Source organism: Dreissena polymorpha, chromosome 5, assembly GCF_020536995.1.
Source record: "Dreissena polymorpha isolate Duluth1 chromosome 5, UMN_Dpol_1.0, whole genome shotgun sequence".
Lineage (NCBI taxonomy): Eukaryota > Metazoa > Mollusca > Bivalvia > Myida > Dreissenidae > Dreissena > Dreissena polymorpha.
Genome location: NC_068359.1, coordinates 30,578,153 through 30,596,974, shown reverse-complemented (window position 1 = coordinate 30,596,974; position 18,822 = coordinate 30,578,153). Strand labels below are relative to the sequence as shown.

At 35.0% G+C, this 18,822-nt stretch overlaps 1 protein-coding gene across 1 annotated transcript in view; it reads right to left on the bottom strand.

The window, feature by feature from the left end:
• Positions 1–136: 136 nt before the first annotated feature.
• LOC127832471 (dual specificity protein phosphatase 7-like) overlaps positions 137–18,822 on the bottom strand; it is a 43,236-nt gene continuing 24,550 nt past the window's right edge. Inside the window, exon 3 of the mRNA XM_052357972.1 lies at positions 137–8,050. Within this exon, the coding sequence (XP_052213932.1) occupies positions 7,749–8,050 (302 nt within the window). The 3' untranslated portion in view covers positions 137–7,748. The remainder of the gene's footprint in view (positions 8,051–18,822) is intronic.

Sequence of the window (18,822 nt, the reverse complement as noted above, 5' to 3'; positions counted from 1 at the left end):
CTACAGACCGACAGGCAGCTGCCAAGAAATATACCCCAGTTCTTAAAATTGTGTGCAGTTAGAAGAGAGTGCTAAGATCTCAAAAACTTCAAGATACACTCAATCTGAGTGGAACTGGATCAAACACACAAGACAGTTTTGACATTTGGTTCTCCTAAGGTTTATTTCTTATGTTCACATATGTACAGAGTACAATTATGATGAAAAGATAAAAAAACATGTTTTAACAAATAAACTTAATAAATTCAACACTACAAACGTAGCTACCTACAAACGTAGCTACCAGTAACAAATATGTGAAGTATATGAGCCGCGATCTGGGAAAAAGGAGTTTAATGCATGAGTGTAAAGTGTTGTCCGAGATTGGCCTGTGTAGTCAGCACGGGCGTATCTGGGACGACTCTTTCCTTTATATCTCTTTTAGTGCTGGAACGGAATTTTGAAGGCCTTTGCAAACAGTTTGGATACAGATGAGACGCCACAGAACGGCTATTCTGATATTATTCTTTGAAAAAAATTGAAGAAAATGCTAATTTTAGAAATTCAGCAGACAACATTTTAGCAGACAACAAATTTCCCAGCATGCAAAGGGATATTGTATTTATCTTGTATTGTTTGCTCAACAAAAGTCTCTTCTTAGGGAAAATTTAGTTTATGTTGAAAATGTCGTCCCTGATCAGCCTGTGCAAACTGCAATGGCCAATCTGTGACAAAACTTTACGCACATGCGTTAAGCCCCATTTTCCAAGAGCGAGGCCCATACTTATCTTTAAAGATGAATGGTGCTTTTGGTTTTAACAATGCTATTACATTGGTGCAGTTTAGCATACAGCTCAATATAGGACTGTACACATGGTTAGCAAACGTATTGTATAACAGCTGTAAGATAACTTAACAAATGGATAATAAGTACTTTTAAAGTTCCTTTCTTCCTGGTACTGTAAGTAGGCTTCTGCATGCATAAAATATTATTGATGAAATGTATGACTGCAAAACTTTTTTATCATGCATATCAACAAAAAGGTCATGCCCCTTTTGTATTCCATTGCATTGCCTAAAGGTGAAAAACAAACAAACACTGAACAACCTGGTCTTTATACAGAGTATTCCACACAGGCTTATCAGGCACAACACTCTCTGCTTTTATAATATTTTTTGTTTAAAACAAGAGATGTGTTTGTCAGAAACACAATGCCCCCTAATGTGCCGCTTTTTTTTAAATTTACCTTTGACCTTGAAGGATGACCTTGACCTTTCACCACTCAAAATGTGCAGCTCCATGAGATACACATGCGTGCCAAATATGAAGTTGCTATGTTCAATATTTCAAAAGTTACGGTATTGCAAAACTTTTCTGTACTATTAAAGTTTTGGTGTTGTTTTTTTTTACCTTTGACCTTGAAGGATGACCTTGAACTTTCACCACTCAAATTGTGCAGCTCCATGAGATACACATGCATGCCAAATATGAAGTTGCTATGTTCAATATTTCAAAAGTTATTGCAAAACTTTCATGTAATATTTAAGTTTTGGGACAGAATGACAGACAAAAAGACAGGCCAAAAACAATATACCCCGATCTATCGATCCGGGGGCATAAAAAGTCTTTTCTAAGAAAAAATCCACTTTAAGTGGAAAGTGTCGTACCTGATTAGCCTGTGCAGACTGCACAGGCTAATCTGGGATGCCACTTTACACACATGCATTTAACCCCCTTTTCACAAGCTCATATTTAAATTATCAAACACGTCAGTTACCTTTATAACTTCATAAAATTCTGAAGAATGTTGCCTGAAAGAATGACCAAAACAACAGTAAAAGGACATAAAAAATTATTTAACACGGCTATTGTCAAGCAATATTGTTCCCTACCGGCTCCACCATTGTCAGAAATTCCACCATTTTCAGATTATTTAAACGTAGGAATGAAATGAAATGTTGTGCATAATGTCCATATTGCCATCTATCCATGTTGCAAGTTTCATGAAAAAATATTAAGAACTTTTAAAGTTATCGCAGGATCCAGAAAAGTGTGACGGACTGACAGACAGAGCGCAAACCATAAGTCCCCTCCGGTGAAACCGGTAGGGGACAATTACACTAACACAATCATGCTTAAAATTAATGACCAAGCAAACAATAACAAGTACCGGTATACTGTTGAAATCAAACTGGAATTCTGTTTAAAAAAATTCTTGTTTGATCAGTGAACAGAGTAATTACAGCATAACTTAGAACTGAAACTGAAAATCTGTCCTTGTTAACTTATCATTACAAAATTTTAATATTGTATGCAATTAAGAAGAGGGTCAGCATTAATATGTGTGCTGTGATCATTATGGTAATGAATTCTTACTTGATCGAAATACAATATCGCCCCACATCCTCAAGTTTACATCATTCACGCTGCATTCAATGTGCATCAATATCTCATTACTAAACAATGAAATGCAGCTAGGTTAATGTCAGGGCTATGTCGACTCATTCTGCTAAAAGTATGGAACACAGTAAACACTGACTGACATTATACACCGTCATTAAGAATGCTATTGCAAGCACATTGTCAATAAAAAAAACAAAAAAACAGGTGCTTTTTGACAGCAGAAATATCTTAAAACTGGGTAAAATAACTCCACAAAACTATGTTGGGACCACAGTACAATACACTGAGTAAAATGACTTAAAATAAAATGCACATTATGAGCTGCATCATGCAAAAATGGGTCTTATGCCATATGTCAGCATTCCCTCAGACCAGCCTGCGCAACGCTTCCATGTCCACTAATGAGACCACAAAACCTTGCGTTACTTAATAGCGGACAGCAAAGCTCCTGACCAGCCTGTACATCGCTTCCCTGCGCCACTGGTCTGCAGCTATGCTGGCCACAAATGGCATAAGACACATTTTTGCATGAAGCAGCTCATATTGCATGGCGAACATTCTATAAACTCAAATCCCAATAATGACAACAGTCGTTAGCTCAAGTGCTCAGAATAGTTTTCCAATTATATACCTGACATAACTGTTTTACCTGACATAACAGTTCATGGTTAACAGAACATGATGTGCTAAGAACACATGATTCAACTACAGAACTAGTGGCTTAACCCTTTCCCCATCAGAAGCTAAGTGAAAATGGCAACCAGCATAAAACCAGAACAGCCTGCCAGTAACTCACTGTCTGTTCAGGTTTTATGCTGTTTGCTGCTCATCAGTATCTTTAGGTTGAAGATGAAACTTTTAAAACTTGATTCTAGTAAAAAGATTTTAAATTTAATTAGATTTTCAAAGCGACTACAAACGCTTAAAATTGCATTTATAAGGGGTAAAGGGTTCAGTAGAATTTACCAGTGATGCTTGTAAGACATGCTTAAGACATGTATGCCCCCGTCTCAAACTTTTTTAAAGATAAAATGAAACAAACAAACACTTATAGCATTAAGGTCATACAAAACAATGGCACTGTCAAATTACATTTTGTAGAAGCGAAAACGTCAAAGCGAAATATCCAATATATCCCAAATTCTATAAAACCTAAATTTGAAGATATTTTTTCATGATAATGTATTTCAAATTCATTTGATATTTTAAAAGTAAAGTTTCAGATGGCCTACTTTCACTGAACACTTATGCCCATGATGCTAACAATGGATATTAAACAGCCTATTAAGAATACAATAAAAAACATAAGTACAATTAAATAAACTTTTCTTACATTTTACAAGCAAAATTTGTTATTTTTAAATGTTTAGCATTAACATATTTAATTTCATGAACTCTCAATCACTTGTCATTGATAGTAAAGGTAATTCATACGAGGTTAAAGTGTTCGTATTCAACATATTTGACCAAATATTTTGCAACAAAAGTATTCGTTTCTTGCATGCATCCATTTGAGTTACAGTTGAATACATGTCTGAACATTATATGATCTTGATCTTGTATAGTATTATCCATGTAGTATGAGAGAATGCAATTAATACTATTATGAATGGGTAATACTAGATAAATACTAGATAACATAATGCCTCACACAGCTCAGAACAAGAGATGTGTTTGTCAGAAACACAATGCCCCCTACTGCACCGCTTTGAATTAAAATTTATTTATATTTGTATTATATCCCTTAAAAAAATATTACTTCCTTTGTGAAAATTATCTGTACCTGCCAAATGATATAAAATAGAAACTCTCCCTTTAAAGGTTGTTACTTCCCTTGGATTTTGTTTTTGTGACCTTTGACCTTGAAGGATGACCCTGACCTTTCACCACTCAAAACCTGCAGCTCCATGAGGTACACATGCATGCCAAATATCAAGTTGCTATCTTCAATATTGCAAACGTGATGGGCAATATTAAAGTTTTCGGACGGATGGACTGACGGACAGACAGACACACGGACGGACTGACTGACAGTTCAACTGCTATATGCCACCCTACCGGGGGCATAATAAAAACTGTATGCGAGATCAATTGCTTTGATGTTTATGACATTGCATAATTGGACTGAAAAATAAACAAGACAGATTTTCATAGCAAGTCACAGCAACACTGATAATTTTTTATTTACCATGACTTAAGGTTCATTTAATAAACTCTGACATAGAGTTCTGTAAATCATTTTGTTTTTCACTTAAGTAATAATAATTAAATTTAATTACAAAATACTTTTTTCTTCTGCTATAAGCTGCATATTTTTTTGTCAATAGTTCTTATATCAAGTCAAGTAAATTATTACTATATGTATGTTCATAAAGTAAAAAGCAATTTAAAACTGTATTTTGAGTTGCCTCCCTTCAACTTAACAATGAATCTCCACAAGAAGATGTCTGAGTAATTTACTAACATGAAAAACCTAGACTACGGTCAGAAAATTGTTTAAAATGGTCAAAAGATTTGTGAATTTTCTAAACTGTTAATGATGCAGCAAGATAAGCTCCCAGTCATACCAATGCAATTACATTTATACATGTAAGATACCAAGTATTACAAATTGAATCACATACTAATACCCTTACAAACATTGTCAAATATCTTATTGAATACAAGCCATATTTAAAACTGTTAACAACTTTACATAAATAGTACACCCCATAGTGGGTTATCCAATGTATCGCCAGCTCGAGGTGATGGTAATGTCAACCAAAGCATAAGCCAACTGCTAAGGTTGACATTAATATTTCGAATTTTTACTGAATTTTCATTTACATGTAAAAGATAACTTTTTTTAAACAAAAAGTTTTGTCCCAGATTAGCCTGTGTAGACTGCACAGGCTGAACTGGTATGACACTTTACTCACATGCATTAAACTCCATTTTCCAAGAGCAAGGCCCATATACACCATACAAGGATTCTTTGGTAATTTTGTTCCTTTAGATGACGTAACACAGGACATGAATTACTAATTGGATACTCATCAACATGGGCATAGAACATTCAGCAGTCAATCTATGGTTTTATACTATCTAGAATTATGATCTTGGATCCTCATCTAGGGTAAAATTCTTGTGTTACAATCTTGGGTAAGGATCTTGAATTCATGATCCACAGTCATTAACAAGGGTTTTGATTTTGGGCTACACTAATTCTCACAGTTGTACACCACTGCTGGAAACTATGAAATGGGATCTGATTTCAGTACATGGAACTTGTAACGCACAACCGCATCTTTTCGCTCAGTTTGGTTTATTAAAAACAAGAACTTTGTTAGCTATGTTCAGGGGAAATAACTCAAAACATATGGATCAATGGGCATGAACAAATGGGCTTGAACATCGTCAATTTAAATGCATGAGAAATGTGAAAGTTTTTTTCTAAATATTCTTATAATATTGTATGTGGACAAACAAACCAACCGACCGACCTCCAGAGTGACTCCAACATACCCCTTCAAACTGTGTATACAGGGATATAATTTTAAGCTTTATTTGCACCAAATTCAATGCCAAAACATAGCACTAAGTCTCACAATGCCAGAACAAAACTGTACATTATAACAAGATAATAACATCATGATATCATATATAGGACAAAATATAATTGAGCCAAGCTCTGTGAAAATGGGGTTTAATGCACGTGTGTAAAGTGGTTTCCCAGATTAGCCTGTGAAGTCTGCACAGGCTAATCTGGGACAACACTTTCCGCCTTAACTGGAATTTTGATAAAAAAGACTTTCTTCAAATGAAAAATATCATAAAAGCAGAAAGTGTTGTCCCTGATTAGCATCCGCCCACTGCACAGGCTAATCTGGGACATTTTACACTTAATGCACATGCATTAAACCCCCTTTTCTTAGAGCACTGCCCAATTGAATTAGAAACTTGGATCAATCAAGCTATCAAAGGACATTACTTTAATGATAAGTTCAATACAAAAAACGGAAGTTTAGGCGTTGGTGTGTGATTGCTGGAATATACACATTGAACAACAACAAAACAGGTTAGCACAATAAAATCTTAGAACATCATCACCATCTTAATGCCGCTATTATTATTAAATATCTCACAATTATAAAACTGTATACACTCACAGGATTTTCTGATATAGATATGCTTTGTTTGAATACTTTGACCCAGTTGTTTTCTAGAATTAAAATTACATAAATTGTCAATTAACATATTCATACTGTAATAATAAGCTCTTTATGGCAGCTGTAATCATCTCAATGGAGACAAACATTGAATGGGTCTTTTTTATTAGGAATCAGCTTTCGTTCATTCAGGCAATCTACTCTGGGCCATCTGTTTGCTATTTTAACTCTGCACTAACAAATTATTTATAATAATTACACTGCAATGAGATCACATTACGACAGTTGAGCTATTAATGGAGCTGCTTAGTAAATGAGGGAACGAATAAGTTCTATGACATTATAGAATTAGTAAAAGTACATTTCAATCAATTGTAAAAAAGAATGGTCATTATAAATTTAATGACACAAGAGAGCCATAGGCCCAAAGTCACTCTATTTTCAGGGTTGGTGACCTTCATATAACATAGACCAGAACAATTTGAAAAACTTTCAAAGAGTGTTTGCCAAGGATCATTTCTGTATAGTAAAATTCAAATCTGCTAAGCGGTTCAGAAGTAAAAAATGTTAGAAGCAAATATTAACCCTTTATCACTTAGATACGTATTTTCAGGCATTTGTAGTCCTTTAGAAAGTTATACATAATTTAAGACATTTCTTACTAGACTCAAGTTTTAAAGGCTTTATCTCCAAACCTTAAATAGAGCAGCAAACAGCATAAAACCTGAACAGACTGCGAGTTACTCAAAGGCTGTTCTGGTTTTATGCTGTTTGGATATTTCCATTTTGGCTCTAAGTGGGAAAGGGTTAACATATATGCACAAACAGACACACTCATGAACGGACAGACAAAAAGGTATCCTAAAAGCTCCCCACAAGGATTTTGTCCTCAGGTGAGGTAAAAAAGTACATTAATGTCCACATGGATTTTCACAGACATGTCTGTAATCAGTAGTCCAGCTGCATTGAAACATGTATACAAATGTTAACATATATTAATAATCATATAAAAATTATATAAAAACTAAACGAAAGTACATCTACAGTATATTTGTACTATGACTTATGTATAACTATATACACATGATTTTCATTTTGTAGTGGGGAGTAATGGGGCATTTTTAATGAACTGAATCATTCTTCATTCCAGAATAATAAAGAATGAGAGCTGAAGATGGCAACTGCATAACTAGCGACTTTATGAGAGGAGGGTTGTATCACACGCTATTCAGAGAACATTCTCCGGAGATCAGGTGACTGATTTCTGAGCACGAGCATTTCTCGCCCTGTCCGCACGAACACTTGATGGCCGTACCCAGACTGCGCTGAAATTCCAACAACTGTCCCATGAAGTTAAAGTTGGGCGATATGTTTGGTTTGCACGTTTTCACGTAGTCGTACGCCGCGTTCAGCGAGAGTTTCTTCGTCTGCATCAGGTAGGCGACGGTTATGGTTACTGAGCGACTGACGCCCGCCAGGCAATGAACTAGAACGCCTTGCTTCAAATCTCGCGCCTCATCTAAAATTCAGCAAACACACTTTGTTATGATGAACAGAATCACATTTCTTGGTTAATTATTTTTATTATATAATAAGAGCAGTCCAAAGTAAACGCTCTAGACTATTCTCGGGCTTTGGTAGTATATTCTATTTTCCTGTCAGTCATCTAATATAATGACCACAAATACATATTTTAAGTAGAATATCTGTAAACAAGAAGATGAAAATGTATCAATTGAATAAGAAACGTGAGCAGGATAAGAAATTAGATAAGCAAATTTTTAACAATTAAGCTAAACTTGCAAGCCGGGTGTGCATATAAGGTACCTACACAGAAAATTACATGATCTCTATTCCTCCATCATGACAAAGTTATTGACTAAAAAACCATTTAATTTTTTTTACATAACAGTGACATTGACCCAACTAGCCCCAACTGGAACCCAGGTCTTCATGCAGTGATTTTTTTCCTTCTTTATAAAGTATCGATAAAACGGCACTTTTCCAATGGAGAAAAAACTAAAAATTTCCTAATTGCTGTCCAAAAAAATCCCAATTGAAGTTTTCAAAAAAAAACAAAACCTTTTTTTAAATTTTTTATAAATTGCAGCATTTAGTTTATTTCTGTATGCAGCAAATATAATATTGACAACTTGACAACACTCAGTTATCAATGTTAAAGTATTTGTAAGCAACAACTAAAATACACCAAAGTCCCACACTGAAGACTTGATGATGTGAATAAGCAGCCTACAAACTCATAGGTATGATAACTGTTCACTTCAGATGATCAAAATTTCAACAAATTGAATGATAGCACAAACAAGGAAGTTAACTCGAAAAACGACAATGTATACATCGAAGAAATCAAACAAAACTGAAAACCCATGACATGGATTTCCAATTTGATAAGTGTATTTTTAGTCTCACAACTGTCAATAACCATAAGGTAAAGTTTAATTTACACCGCTGGTTGGTAAACCACAATCAAATCGGTTCAAATAATTATCAAAAATGATATTAAATGTGAGGTGTAGACTTTCTGCAATTATGATGTAACAACTCAACATAGAAGGGATGTTCCAAAAACAACAACTCAACATACAAGGGATGTTCTAGAAACAACAACTCAACATACAAGGGATGTTCCAGAAACACCAACTCAACATACAAGGGATGTTCCAGAAACAACAACTCAACATACAAGGGATGTTCTAGAAACAACAACTCAACATACAAGGGATGTTCCAGAAACACCAACTCAACATACAAGGAATGTTCCAGAAACAACAACTCAACATAAAAGGGATGTTCTAGAAACAACAACTCAACATACAAGGGATGTTCCAGAAACACCAACTCAACATACAAGGGACGAACCAGAAATGCATAAACTTTTTTAACCATATTATCATGATCAAGATATTAAATAGGATAACAATTGGTATCCTCCACATGCTAAATATGTTATCTTTCATGTTAACTTAAATAAATGGTATATCCAATAATACTGATACTTTGGGCACCAGTACATGTCAAGGGCATACAACTTATTTTCATGCTATTAATATGACTCCTTAAATCAATAAAGAACACTTGAGAATTTGAATAACTAGAGCTTGTCACAGACGTGACGTATACCCCCACTTGCCGCATTGACACAGACTATTTTGCATGCTGTCTTCACAAAACAAGAGAATCTAATTTATGGTGATTTTTTAGAATTATTAAGCCATTATTATTTATGGCCATTTTGACATTTGAACTCTTGAATTCTTTCGCATGACACACCATTCAATGACTGTGAACAAAATTAATGTACAGAGTCATTTTAAAATCTCACAATGAATGACATAGTTATGGCCCAGACAAGCTCATTTATGGCCATTTTTCACTTTTGACCTCCAAGTGTGACCTTGACCTTGGACATATCAACATAATTCTTTCGCATGACACATTGTCCAATGATTGTGAACAAAAGAACCAAGTAATTTTAAAATCTAACAATGAAATACATAGTAATGGCCCGGACAAGATCATTTATGGCCATTTTTGACCTTTGAACTCACAGTGCGACCTTGACCTTGGAGATATCAACGTAATTCTTTAGCGCAACACAACGTCCAATGATGATGAACAAATATGCCAAATGATTTTAAAATCTCACAATGAATGACATAGTTATGACACGGACAAGCTCATTTATGGCCACTTTTTACCTTTGAACTCAGTGTGTGACCTTGACCTTGGATATATAGACGTAATTTTTTCGCGCGACACACCGTTCAATGATGGTGAACACATGCGCCAAATGATTTTAAAATCTCACAATGAACAACATAGTTATGGCCCGGACAAGCTCATTTATTGCCATTTTTGACCTTTGAACTTAAAGTGTGACCTTGATTGCGGAGATATCAACGTAATTCTTTTGCGCGACATACCTCCAATGATGGTGAACGAAAACGCCGAATGATTTAAAAATCTCACAATGAACGACATAGTTATTGCCTGGACAAGCTCATTTATGGCCATAATGATCTTTAAACTCAAAGTGTGACCTTGACCTTTGAGATATCAACATAATTCTTTCGCGCGACACACTGTCCAATGATGGTGAACAAATTTGCCAAATTATTTTAAAATCTCACAAAAAATTATAAAGTTATGGCCCGGACAAGCGTTTGACCTTTGAAATCCAAGTGTGACCTTGACCTTGGAGATATCAACGTACTTTTTTCACACGACACACCGTCCCATGATGGTGAACAAATGTACCATATTATTTTAAAATCTAACGATAAATGACATAGTTATGGTCCGGACAAACTTTCGGTTTAAAACACACTTAGTGACCCCGTGACCTAGTTTTTGACCCGGCATGACCCATATTCAAACTTGACCTAAACATTATCTAGATACAACTTGTGACCAAGTTTGGTGAAGATCGGATGAAATTTCGGGACAGACCGACAGACAGACCGACCGACAAAGTGACTCCTATATAGTCCCCATTACCAATGGTAATGGGGGTATAATTACCTATGGTAATGGGGGTATAATTACTTTCCTACATCTTTATGTTTTTTAAAATAGATATTTGTAAACTGTTGTGACAAAGCTATATTTAGGATAAAGTAGTATGAGGACAGTAAATTAATAATGAGCATCAGCAAAAGAAAACAGAAGTACATTTTTCCGCAAATTGTTGTCCAGCTTTGAGATCATGAGAAGCATCTCAGCATCTTTGGATTTTATAGGGGATGACTTAAGTTACAACCTGTTTTTGCAAGAACACCTTTAGATACCGAAAACAACAGTATTTTTTTCAATAGATTGAGTATTTATGAAATAGATTTTGCACAATTAAATCACACAAACTTTATATAAATGAGTCTCACTTTATGAAAATGGGGTTAAATGTGTGAGCCTGAAGTGTCTTCACAGATTGGCCTGTGCAGTCCACACATGATTATCCGGGAAGACATGATTATCAGGGAAGACATGATTATCAGGGAAGACATGATTATCCGGGAAGACATGATTATCAGGGAAGACATGATTATCCGGGAAGACATGATTATCAGGGAAGACATGATTATCAGGGAAGACACTTCCGCCTAAACTCGATTTTCGCAAGGCAGGGACTTCTATTAAGGGTGTGCGGACTGCACAGGCTAATCTGGGTTGACACTCTACACACATTCATTAAGCCCCATTTTCCCAGAGCAAAACTCATATATACCATTCTCACTAGATAATCATAATGAATTAATGATTAATGGAGAATGTTTTTTTGTTCATACCTGGGTAATCAGGACCAAAGATCAACAAACCCAACAAGGTGAATGAAAACTGCAAAACCGTATCGGTCTCTTACGTCACAACTATAGTGTATGACACTGTACTCTAAAAATAGAGCATTACTACAAACAACCCACACATTTAGGCCAGTGCATTTAGATCACAATCCAATACGAATTAAGGTTTTATTATATCCAAAACAATAAATTCTGAATACTTAGTATGGTGTAAAGTTGGTTGGTCTGACTGATAAAATACTCATTGAAAGAATTAATGTGGGCGTGTAAGCATTAAACTAAAAATTTAAGATTAACAATTGACCACTTAGATACATATTTTGACGCATTTGTAGTCCCATAAAAAGTCAAATTTAATTTAAGACCTTTCTTACTAGATTCAAATTTTAAAGGCTTCATTTCTAACCCTTAGATGCTGATGAGCAGCAAACAGTGTAAAACCTCGCAGTCTGTTCTGGTTTTATGCTGTTTGCACATAGTCATTTTTACTTTGCTTCTGAGTGGGAAATGGTTAGGAATAAAGAATAGAAATAGAACCAAGAAAAATACGTCCTGCGTTTGAATATATACAGGCTTCACAAACTACTTATGTCATAAATAAATTGCTCTAAATAAATAATAGTGTAGTAAGAAGTGTTCAAATCCATGTCATATTAAACCGTCTTTTACCACACAAACATAACAATTTTGAGAAAAGTCTTTCTTTTTAGACGCGAGTCTTGAGACATTGGTGAATATGGGCCCGGACAAGCAGTAATGCTTATTTTATGATCATACATATCTCTTGATAAAATAAACACAAATGTACCATTAACTTTTCACCCCATATGAAGTAAAGTGAAAATGGCTTTTGCAACCAGCATAAAACCAGAACAGCCTGCGAGTAACTCATCAGTATCTAAGGGTTGGAACTGAAACCTTTAAAACTTGGATCTAGTAAGAAAGGTCTTTAATTAAATTTTATAAGGGACTATAATGCGTCAAAATACGTATATAAGTGGGAAAGGGTTAAATAAACTTCAAATAATAAAAACATCCTCTTACAAGGGCCTAGAGGAACTCTGTCAAATTTGTTTCGAATTGAATAGGTACATGTCATGTTAGTATAAACTAGGATATCCAGAGAACAACATGTCAGCCGCACCTTATTAGCGAACTCACTACTACACCTACTTGTCAAACTTGCCCCTTGTAAGTAATGACGTTTTGTGGCGAGGAAATCTCCACATTCTTTCCTCGTACAATGATTTAAACCATGTCAATGAAGAGCACTACAACCACAATATACATTAGAACTATCTCATGCTTTTTTGATAAGGCTAAAACACCACAAATGAGGTGACGTGTAGAATGTAGATTTCAAACTGTAGGTACAGTCATGTGTAGGAGTATATTTGTGTTCAAGTAAATTTTTTTACCTGTATAATTATATTCAGTTTGAAGAATTATTATTTTATTTTCTAAGCTTAGCTTAGATAAAGTTTTGAATAATTTTCCCTTTAGACTATTGATATAATTATGCTATAAGTATAAACCAATGTAAAAAAGAAGAAAAACTAATGTATTTATGAGCAAATAAAATCATACATACACAACTGAAGATGGTAGGATCTACACTTGGTAATAAACAACAATTAAAACACTTTGAATTGTAAAAAAGCTGTAATTACAAACTCTGGTAAGTGAAAGTTAATATGCTGAACTTCATTCCATAATCTATACCTACCTGTTGTGACAAATGCAAAAGAATTGTCCTATAGACATCAATAGGTTATCGTTTTCGAAGACATTAATGTTTTTTCCCGCACAAAATTTACAAGCTTTTCCTTCCGTTTAAAGAAGTGACCGAAATCCCTGACCTACAGTTAAGGAAACAAATTATTTCCAAGAACATGACTCAAGTCAATAATGCAAAAAAGTACTGAGAAATGGTTTTTCCAGGAAATTTCTTTCCTGACAGTTGTAACCCAACCCAAAAGCATTAATGCAGGCCTGGCTTCATGAATGGAGTGTCACAGACATGAAATTGGTCGCCAGGGACTACAAATGGAGTGCTCTAACATTGCTTTCTCAATGGTCACACTCTCTAACCATTACTGTGGTTAACCACAGAAGTAAATTCTCTGATGTAGTTGCACAAGATGATCCCAGTCATTCATACTAATCATGGCACTAATTCTAAATGCACGAAAGTCCCAAAAAGTGATTTTGAGCAAATCGCTTCTAAAGTTTTGAAATAACAAACATGTATTATAAAACAAGATATCTTTATGAAATTTTGACAGGTGGTTGAGATGCATGCAATCTATCAATTTGCAAAATTTAAAGACAGTTGCTTTTAAAATAAAAAAGTTATATTAATTAATAATTTGTGTTAATCTGTCGATTTGTGCGATTTTTTTTACTTTTGCGCATTTAGAATTAAGGCAACTATAATTGGCTGAATCCTACACAAAGACATTCGGGATTTTAGAATTAAAATGAATAGAAAATTGTCATGTTTTGCCAATGTTGAGGGGTCAATAGTGCCTTAGTAGAGAAAGGTACACATATGCCATTTGTTGCATCGTGTAGCACTCGTCAAGCCTGACAAAATGATACCAAATATGGCATTTTTGCAATTTTTGACCTTCGCGACTTTAGAATTAAGGCAACATAATATAAATTCTAAGTCCCCTGTAAATGTTGTAGAGAAAACTGAGAAAGTTTCCACTTGTTTATTCTGCTGTTAATTTTTCAGTGTGCAGAATCAACAGGGTTTTTAGGGACTTACACACGGGCTGGACAGAACAAACCGTGAAGAACTTTATTTATGCAAATATCCCAAGTTATTAAAATGCATTTGCAAAAAATCTTCTAGTGCATAAAAGACAGTTTTACTTGCAGTTTGTGTCTTAAGGTATAAGAATAAATCCTTGAATACTGGTACGTCTGAAATCGGTGACAAATTTTCACCTTGCCTGATGCATGGCCGTATACATGAATGCAGTAAAAATATAATTTTTGAACAAGAACACATGCTTATTTGATGAAGTAATTCTGGTGTATTTCAAAGTGCAATAAGCAGCATTAAAATCTGTCTTTTATGCACTAGTTGAAATTCTTAAGAAAAATTGTTTTAACCATTTCCCACTCAGGGGCAAAGTGAAGATAGCTTTGTGCAAACAGCATAAAACCAGAACAGCCTGCGAGTAACTCGCAGTCTGTTCAGGTTTTATGTTATTGGCTGCTCATCAGTATGTAAGGGTTGGAAATGAAGCCTTTAAAACTTAAATTTAGTAAGAAAGGTATTTTATTTATTTTGGTTTTCTAAGCGACTACAAACATGTTGAAATACATATCTAATTGGTAAAGGGTTAAAAAGTTATTGGGGAAAAAAGCACCACTTACTGGTCTGTTTAATCCATTAATGTTTGATTGGGAAAGCCAACAAAGTCACGTGATCCTGCACCTTGTTTTATCTAACCAATAAGCACATAGCTGAGACAAGAACATGACTGGGATATTGAGATAATAAATAGATCTTGGTCTATTTCACTGTCCAAACAACAGTCACCCTGACAATTGTTTTGCAACCTTTTGAAAACCATGTTAGATTCAGAAAAATAAATTAGCTTAAAACATCAGCATGCCTTCTTGTTAAAATTTGTTAATGACTTTTTTTTTACAAGGTCGCCATGGTGTAATGGACATGGTGTCCACCTAGAAACAGGGAGGCTGCGGTCACCTTTTCTATCCCCACTGTGGAATGGCTGGTTAAAGATCTCCCCCAAATACACCAAGTACTGGTTCTAGGCCCAGGACACACACTCAAGAGCCTTAATAAGCATTAGGCTTTAGATGCAATGCAGCTAAAATAAATAGGTTAAATCTAATCTTTTACTGCCATTAATCTAATTGTAACTTAGTTTTAACCATAACAAAACAGTAATTACAATGACTAAGTGCTCGTGTAATGTTATGTGCAATTATAAAGCCTTATATACACAGCGTCATATCGTTTACCGTAAATCTACGATTATAATACGCACTTTTTTACCTGCCGATTTTTTCTTAAAGTAGGGGGTGCGTATAATATACGAGTTTAGAGCAGAACAAATTTTTCCTGTGCAAATTTTCAACTTAATCGCTGTTATTCGCTTGGCGGCAGCCATTTTGAACTACACCATTACATCAAAGGGGTGCAACAGGGCTCGCGCTTTCGTTCGCCATTTGAGTCATTTGCGAAAATATTGAGATTAATGGCTCAATACAAATTTTATTTGTGAAAATGTGAAAATCTAGTAAAATTTCATTGAAAACATCTGCCATTTATATCGGACTGGTTTTCTATATTTGTCTCTTTGTTTTAATGAGAGTGTTCGCAATTCGAACAGTAAACGAAACCCGGTCTGTACCCGATTATGAGACATCGCTTGACCTTATTGTTAGGCCAAAAAGAAAAATAGTTGTGTTTCCGGTCACCTGACCGACCCTATCTTTTTTGGGCCGACCCAAAAACTTATTATCCAATATTTGTCTTTTTTGTAAATTTTTCCCCGTAGAGTTCCGAGTTCGGCGATTTTTTTCCATCTCCGTATGGTTGAATTCGGCGATTACCAGAATTATTGTATTGTGACCTGCAAAATAACATCCCGTTGCCGCGAACGCTTTACATTATACACATAGTGCAATCGGAGGACCAGCCTGTTTTTCCCGCAAAATCGATATCCGGCGTTCCGTTTGATTGTAAACATGGCGTCGCCCATTTTGTCCGTCAATTTGAACAAATGTTTTCATCATGCCGGAACAAAGTCTTTGAATTCTTATTCAAACTCCATGACTTTAAAGAATGTATTGCACAGATACCACCCAGCACAGTCGAAGCGATCGAAACTGGAAGTTCGTATATTTATATTTATATATATATTATATAAACCTTTATTCACTTTCAAAAGCAATAATACTCATGCAACATAATAAAAAGCATGTCCACCTGTAGCTCATCTTGTCTTGTCAAAATTTGATATATTCTGTTGAATTTGTGTACCCAAAGACTATTAAAACACAAAAAATTTGCATTTTGGATTGAAGTCACAAAGATGAGTTCACTCCTTTCCACCTATCGCCACAGTTTTGTGCCTTAATATTTGATACAGCAGACAACTTTTAAAAAGCATTGTGGCAAAATAAGAAATTGCTTATCAAAAGTACTACCTCCTTTTGCAACATTACTTTTTAGAACAATTTACATATAAAAGGTTTTTCACAATTTTAAAGAACTAAAATTTTCACCTTCAGATGGTAAAGAGTTAACATTGTGTGAAATATCTAACAACAAATATTTGATATAACTGATCCAAACTGCTATATTTAGATATTAGAACAGTGTTCAACACTTAACACTGATTTATGGAAAACATGAAAAATAAAAAGAATTTTAAATAATAATAAGTTTTCCTACCTACCGACCCTACTTTTTTTCAGGAGGTGACCTGAAACACAACTTTTTTTCTTTTTGGCCTTATTGAAATGCGCATGGTAGCTGGCCAATCAACATTGAGCTCGCTTACACATGAAATGATGTTGTCGAATGAAACGTTAGAACGGGAGGAGCTATCCGATAATAATGGGTCTTTCATGCGCAGACATTGTATACTTTGAATACACAGTTTATATCGTCGTCTGCCAACAAAATAGCGACTGGACGCTAAGTCGTATAAAGAGATTAGCAAATGAAACAAGATGTGTTTGTGAAACACAATGTCCCCCTATATGACGTTTGACCTTGAAGGATGACCTAGACCTTGACCCTTCACCACTCAAAATGTGCAGCTCCATGAGATACACATGCATTTCAAATATAAAATTGCTAGCTTCAATATTGCAGAAGTGACATTACATGAGCAATTTTGACCCAAATATTTGATAACCTTGACCTTTCACCACTCAAAATGTGCAGCTCCATGAGATACACATGCATGCCAAATATCAAGTTGCTATCTTCAATATTGCAAAAGTACTCATAAAATGAGCAATTTTGGCCACATATATTTGACATCTGACCTTGAAGGATGACCTTGACCTTTCACCACTCAAAATGTGCAGCTCCATGAGATACACATGCATGCCAAATATCAAGTTGCTATCTTGAATATTGAAATACTGCAAAAGTGTACATTAAATCAGCGATTTTGACCCATATATTTGACCTTTGACCTTGAAGGATGACCTTGACCTTTCACCACTCAAAATGTTCAGCTCCATGAGATACATATGCATGCCAAATATCAAGTTGCTATCTTCAATATTGCAAAAGTACTCATAAAATGAGCGATTTTGGCCACATATATTTGACATCTGACCTTGAAGGATGACCTTGACCTTTCACCACTCAAAATGTGCAGCTCCATGAGATACACATACATGCCAAATATCAAGTTGCTATCTTGAATATTGAAATACTGCAAAAGTGTACATTAAATGAGCGATTTTGACCCATATATTTGACCTTTGACCTTGAAGGATGACCTTGACCTTTCACCACTCAAAATGTTCAGCTCCATGAGATACATATGCATGCCAAATATCAAGTTGCTATCTTCAATATTGCAAAAGTACTCATAAAATGAGCGATTTTGGCCACATATATTTGACATCTGACCTTGAAGGATGACCTTGACCTTTCACCACTCAAAATGTGCAGCTCCATGAGATACACATGCATGCCAAATATCAAGTTGCTATCTTGAATATTGAAATACTGCAAAAGTGTACATTTAATGAGCGATTTTGACCCATATATTTGACCTTTGACCTTGAAGGATGACCTTGACCTTTCACCACTAAAAATGTTCAGCTCCATGAGATACATATGCATGCCAAATATCAAGTTGCTATCTTCAATATTGCAAAAGTTATTGCAAATGTTAAAGTTGACCACTATTTATCTTTCTACCACATATTTACCATACATGTATCTGAAGTAAAG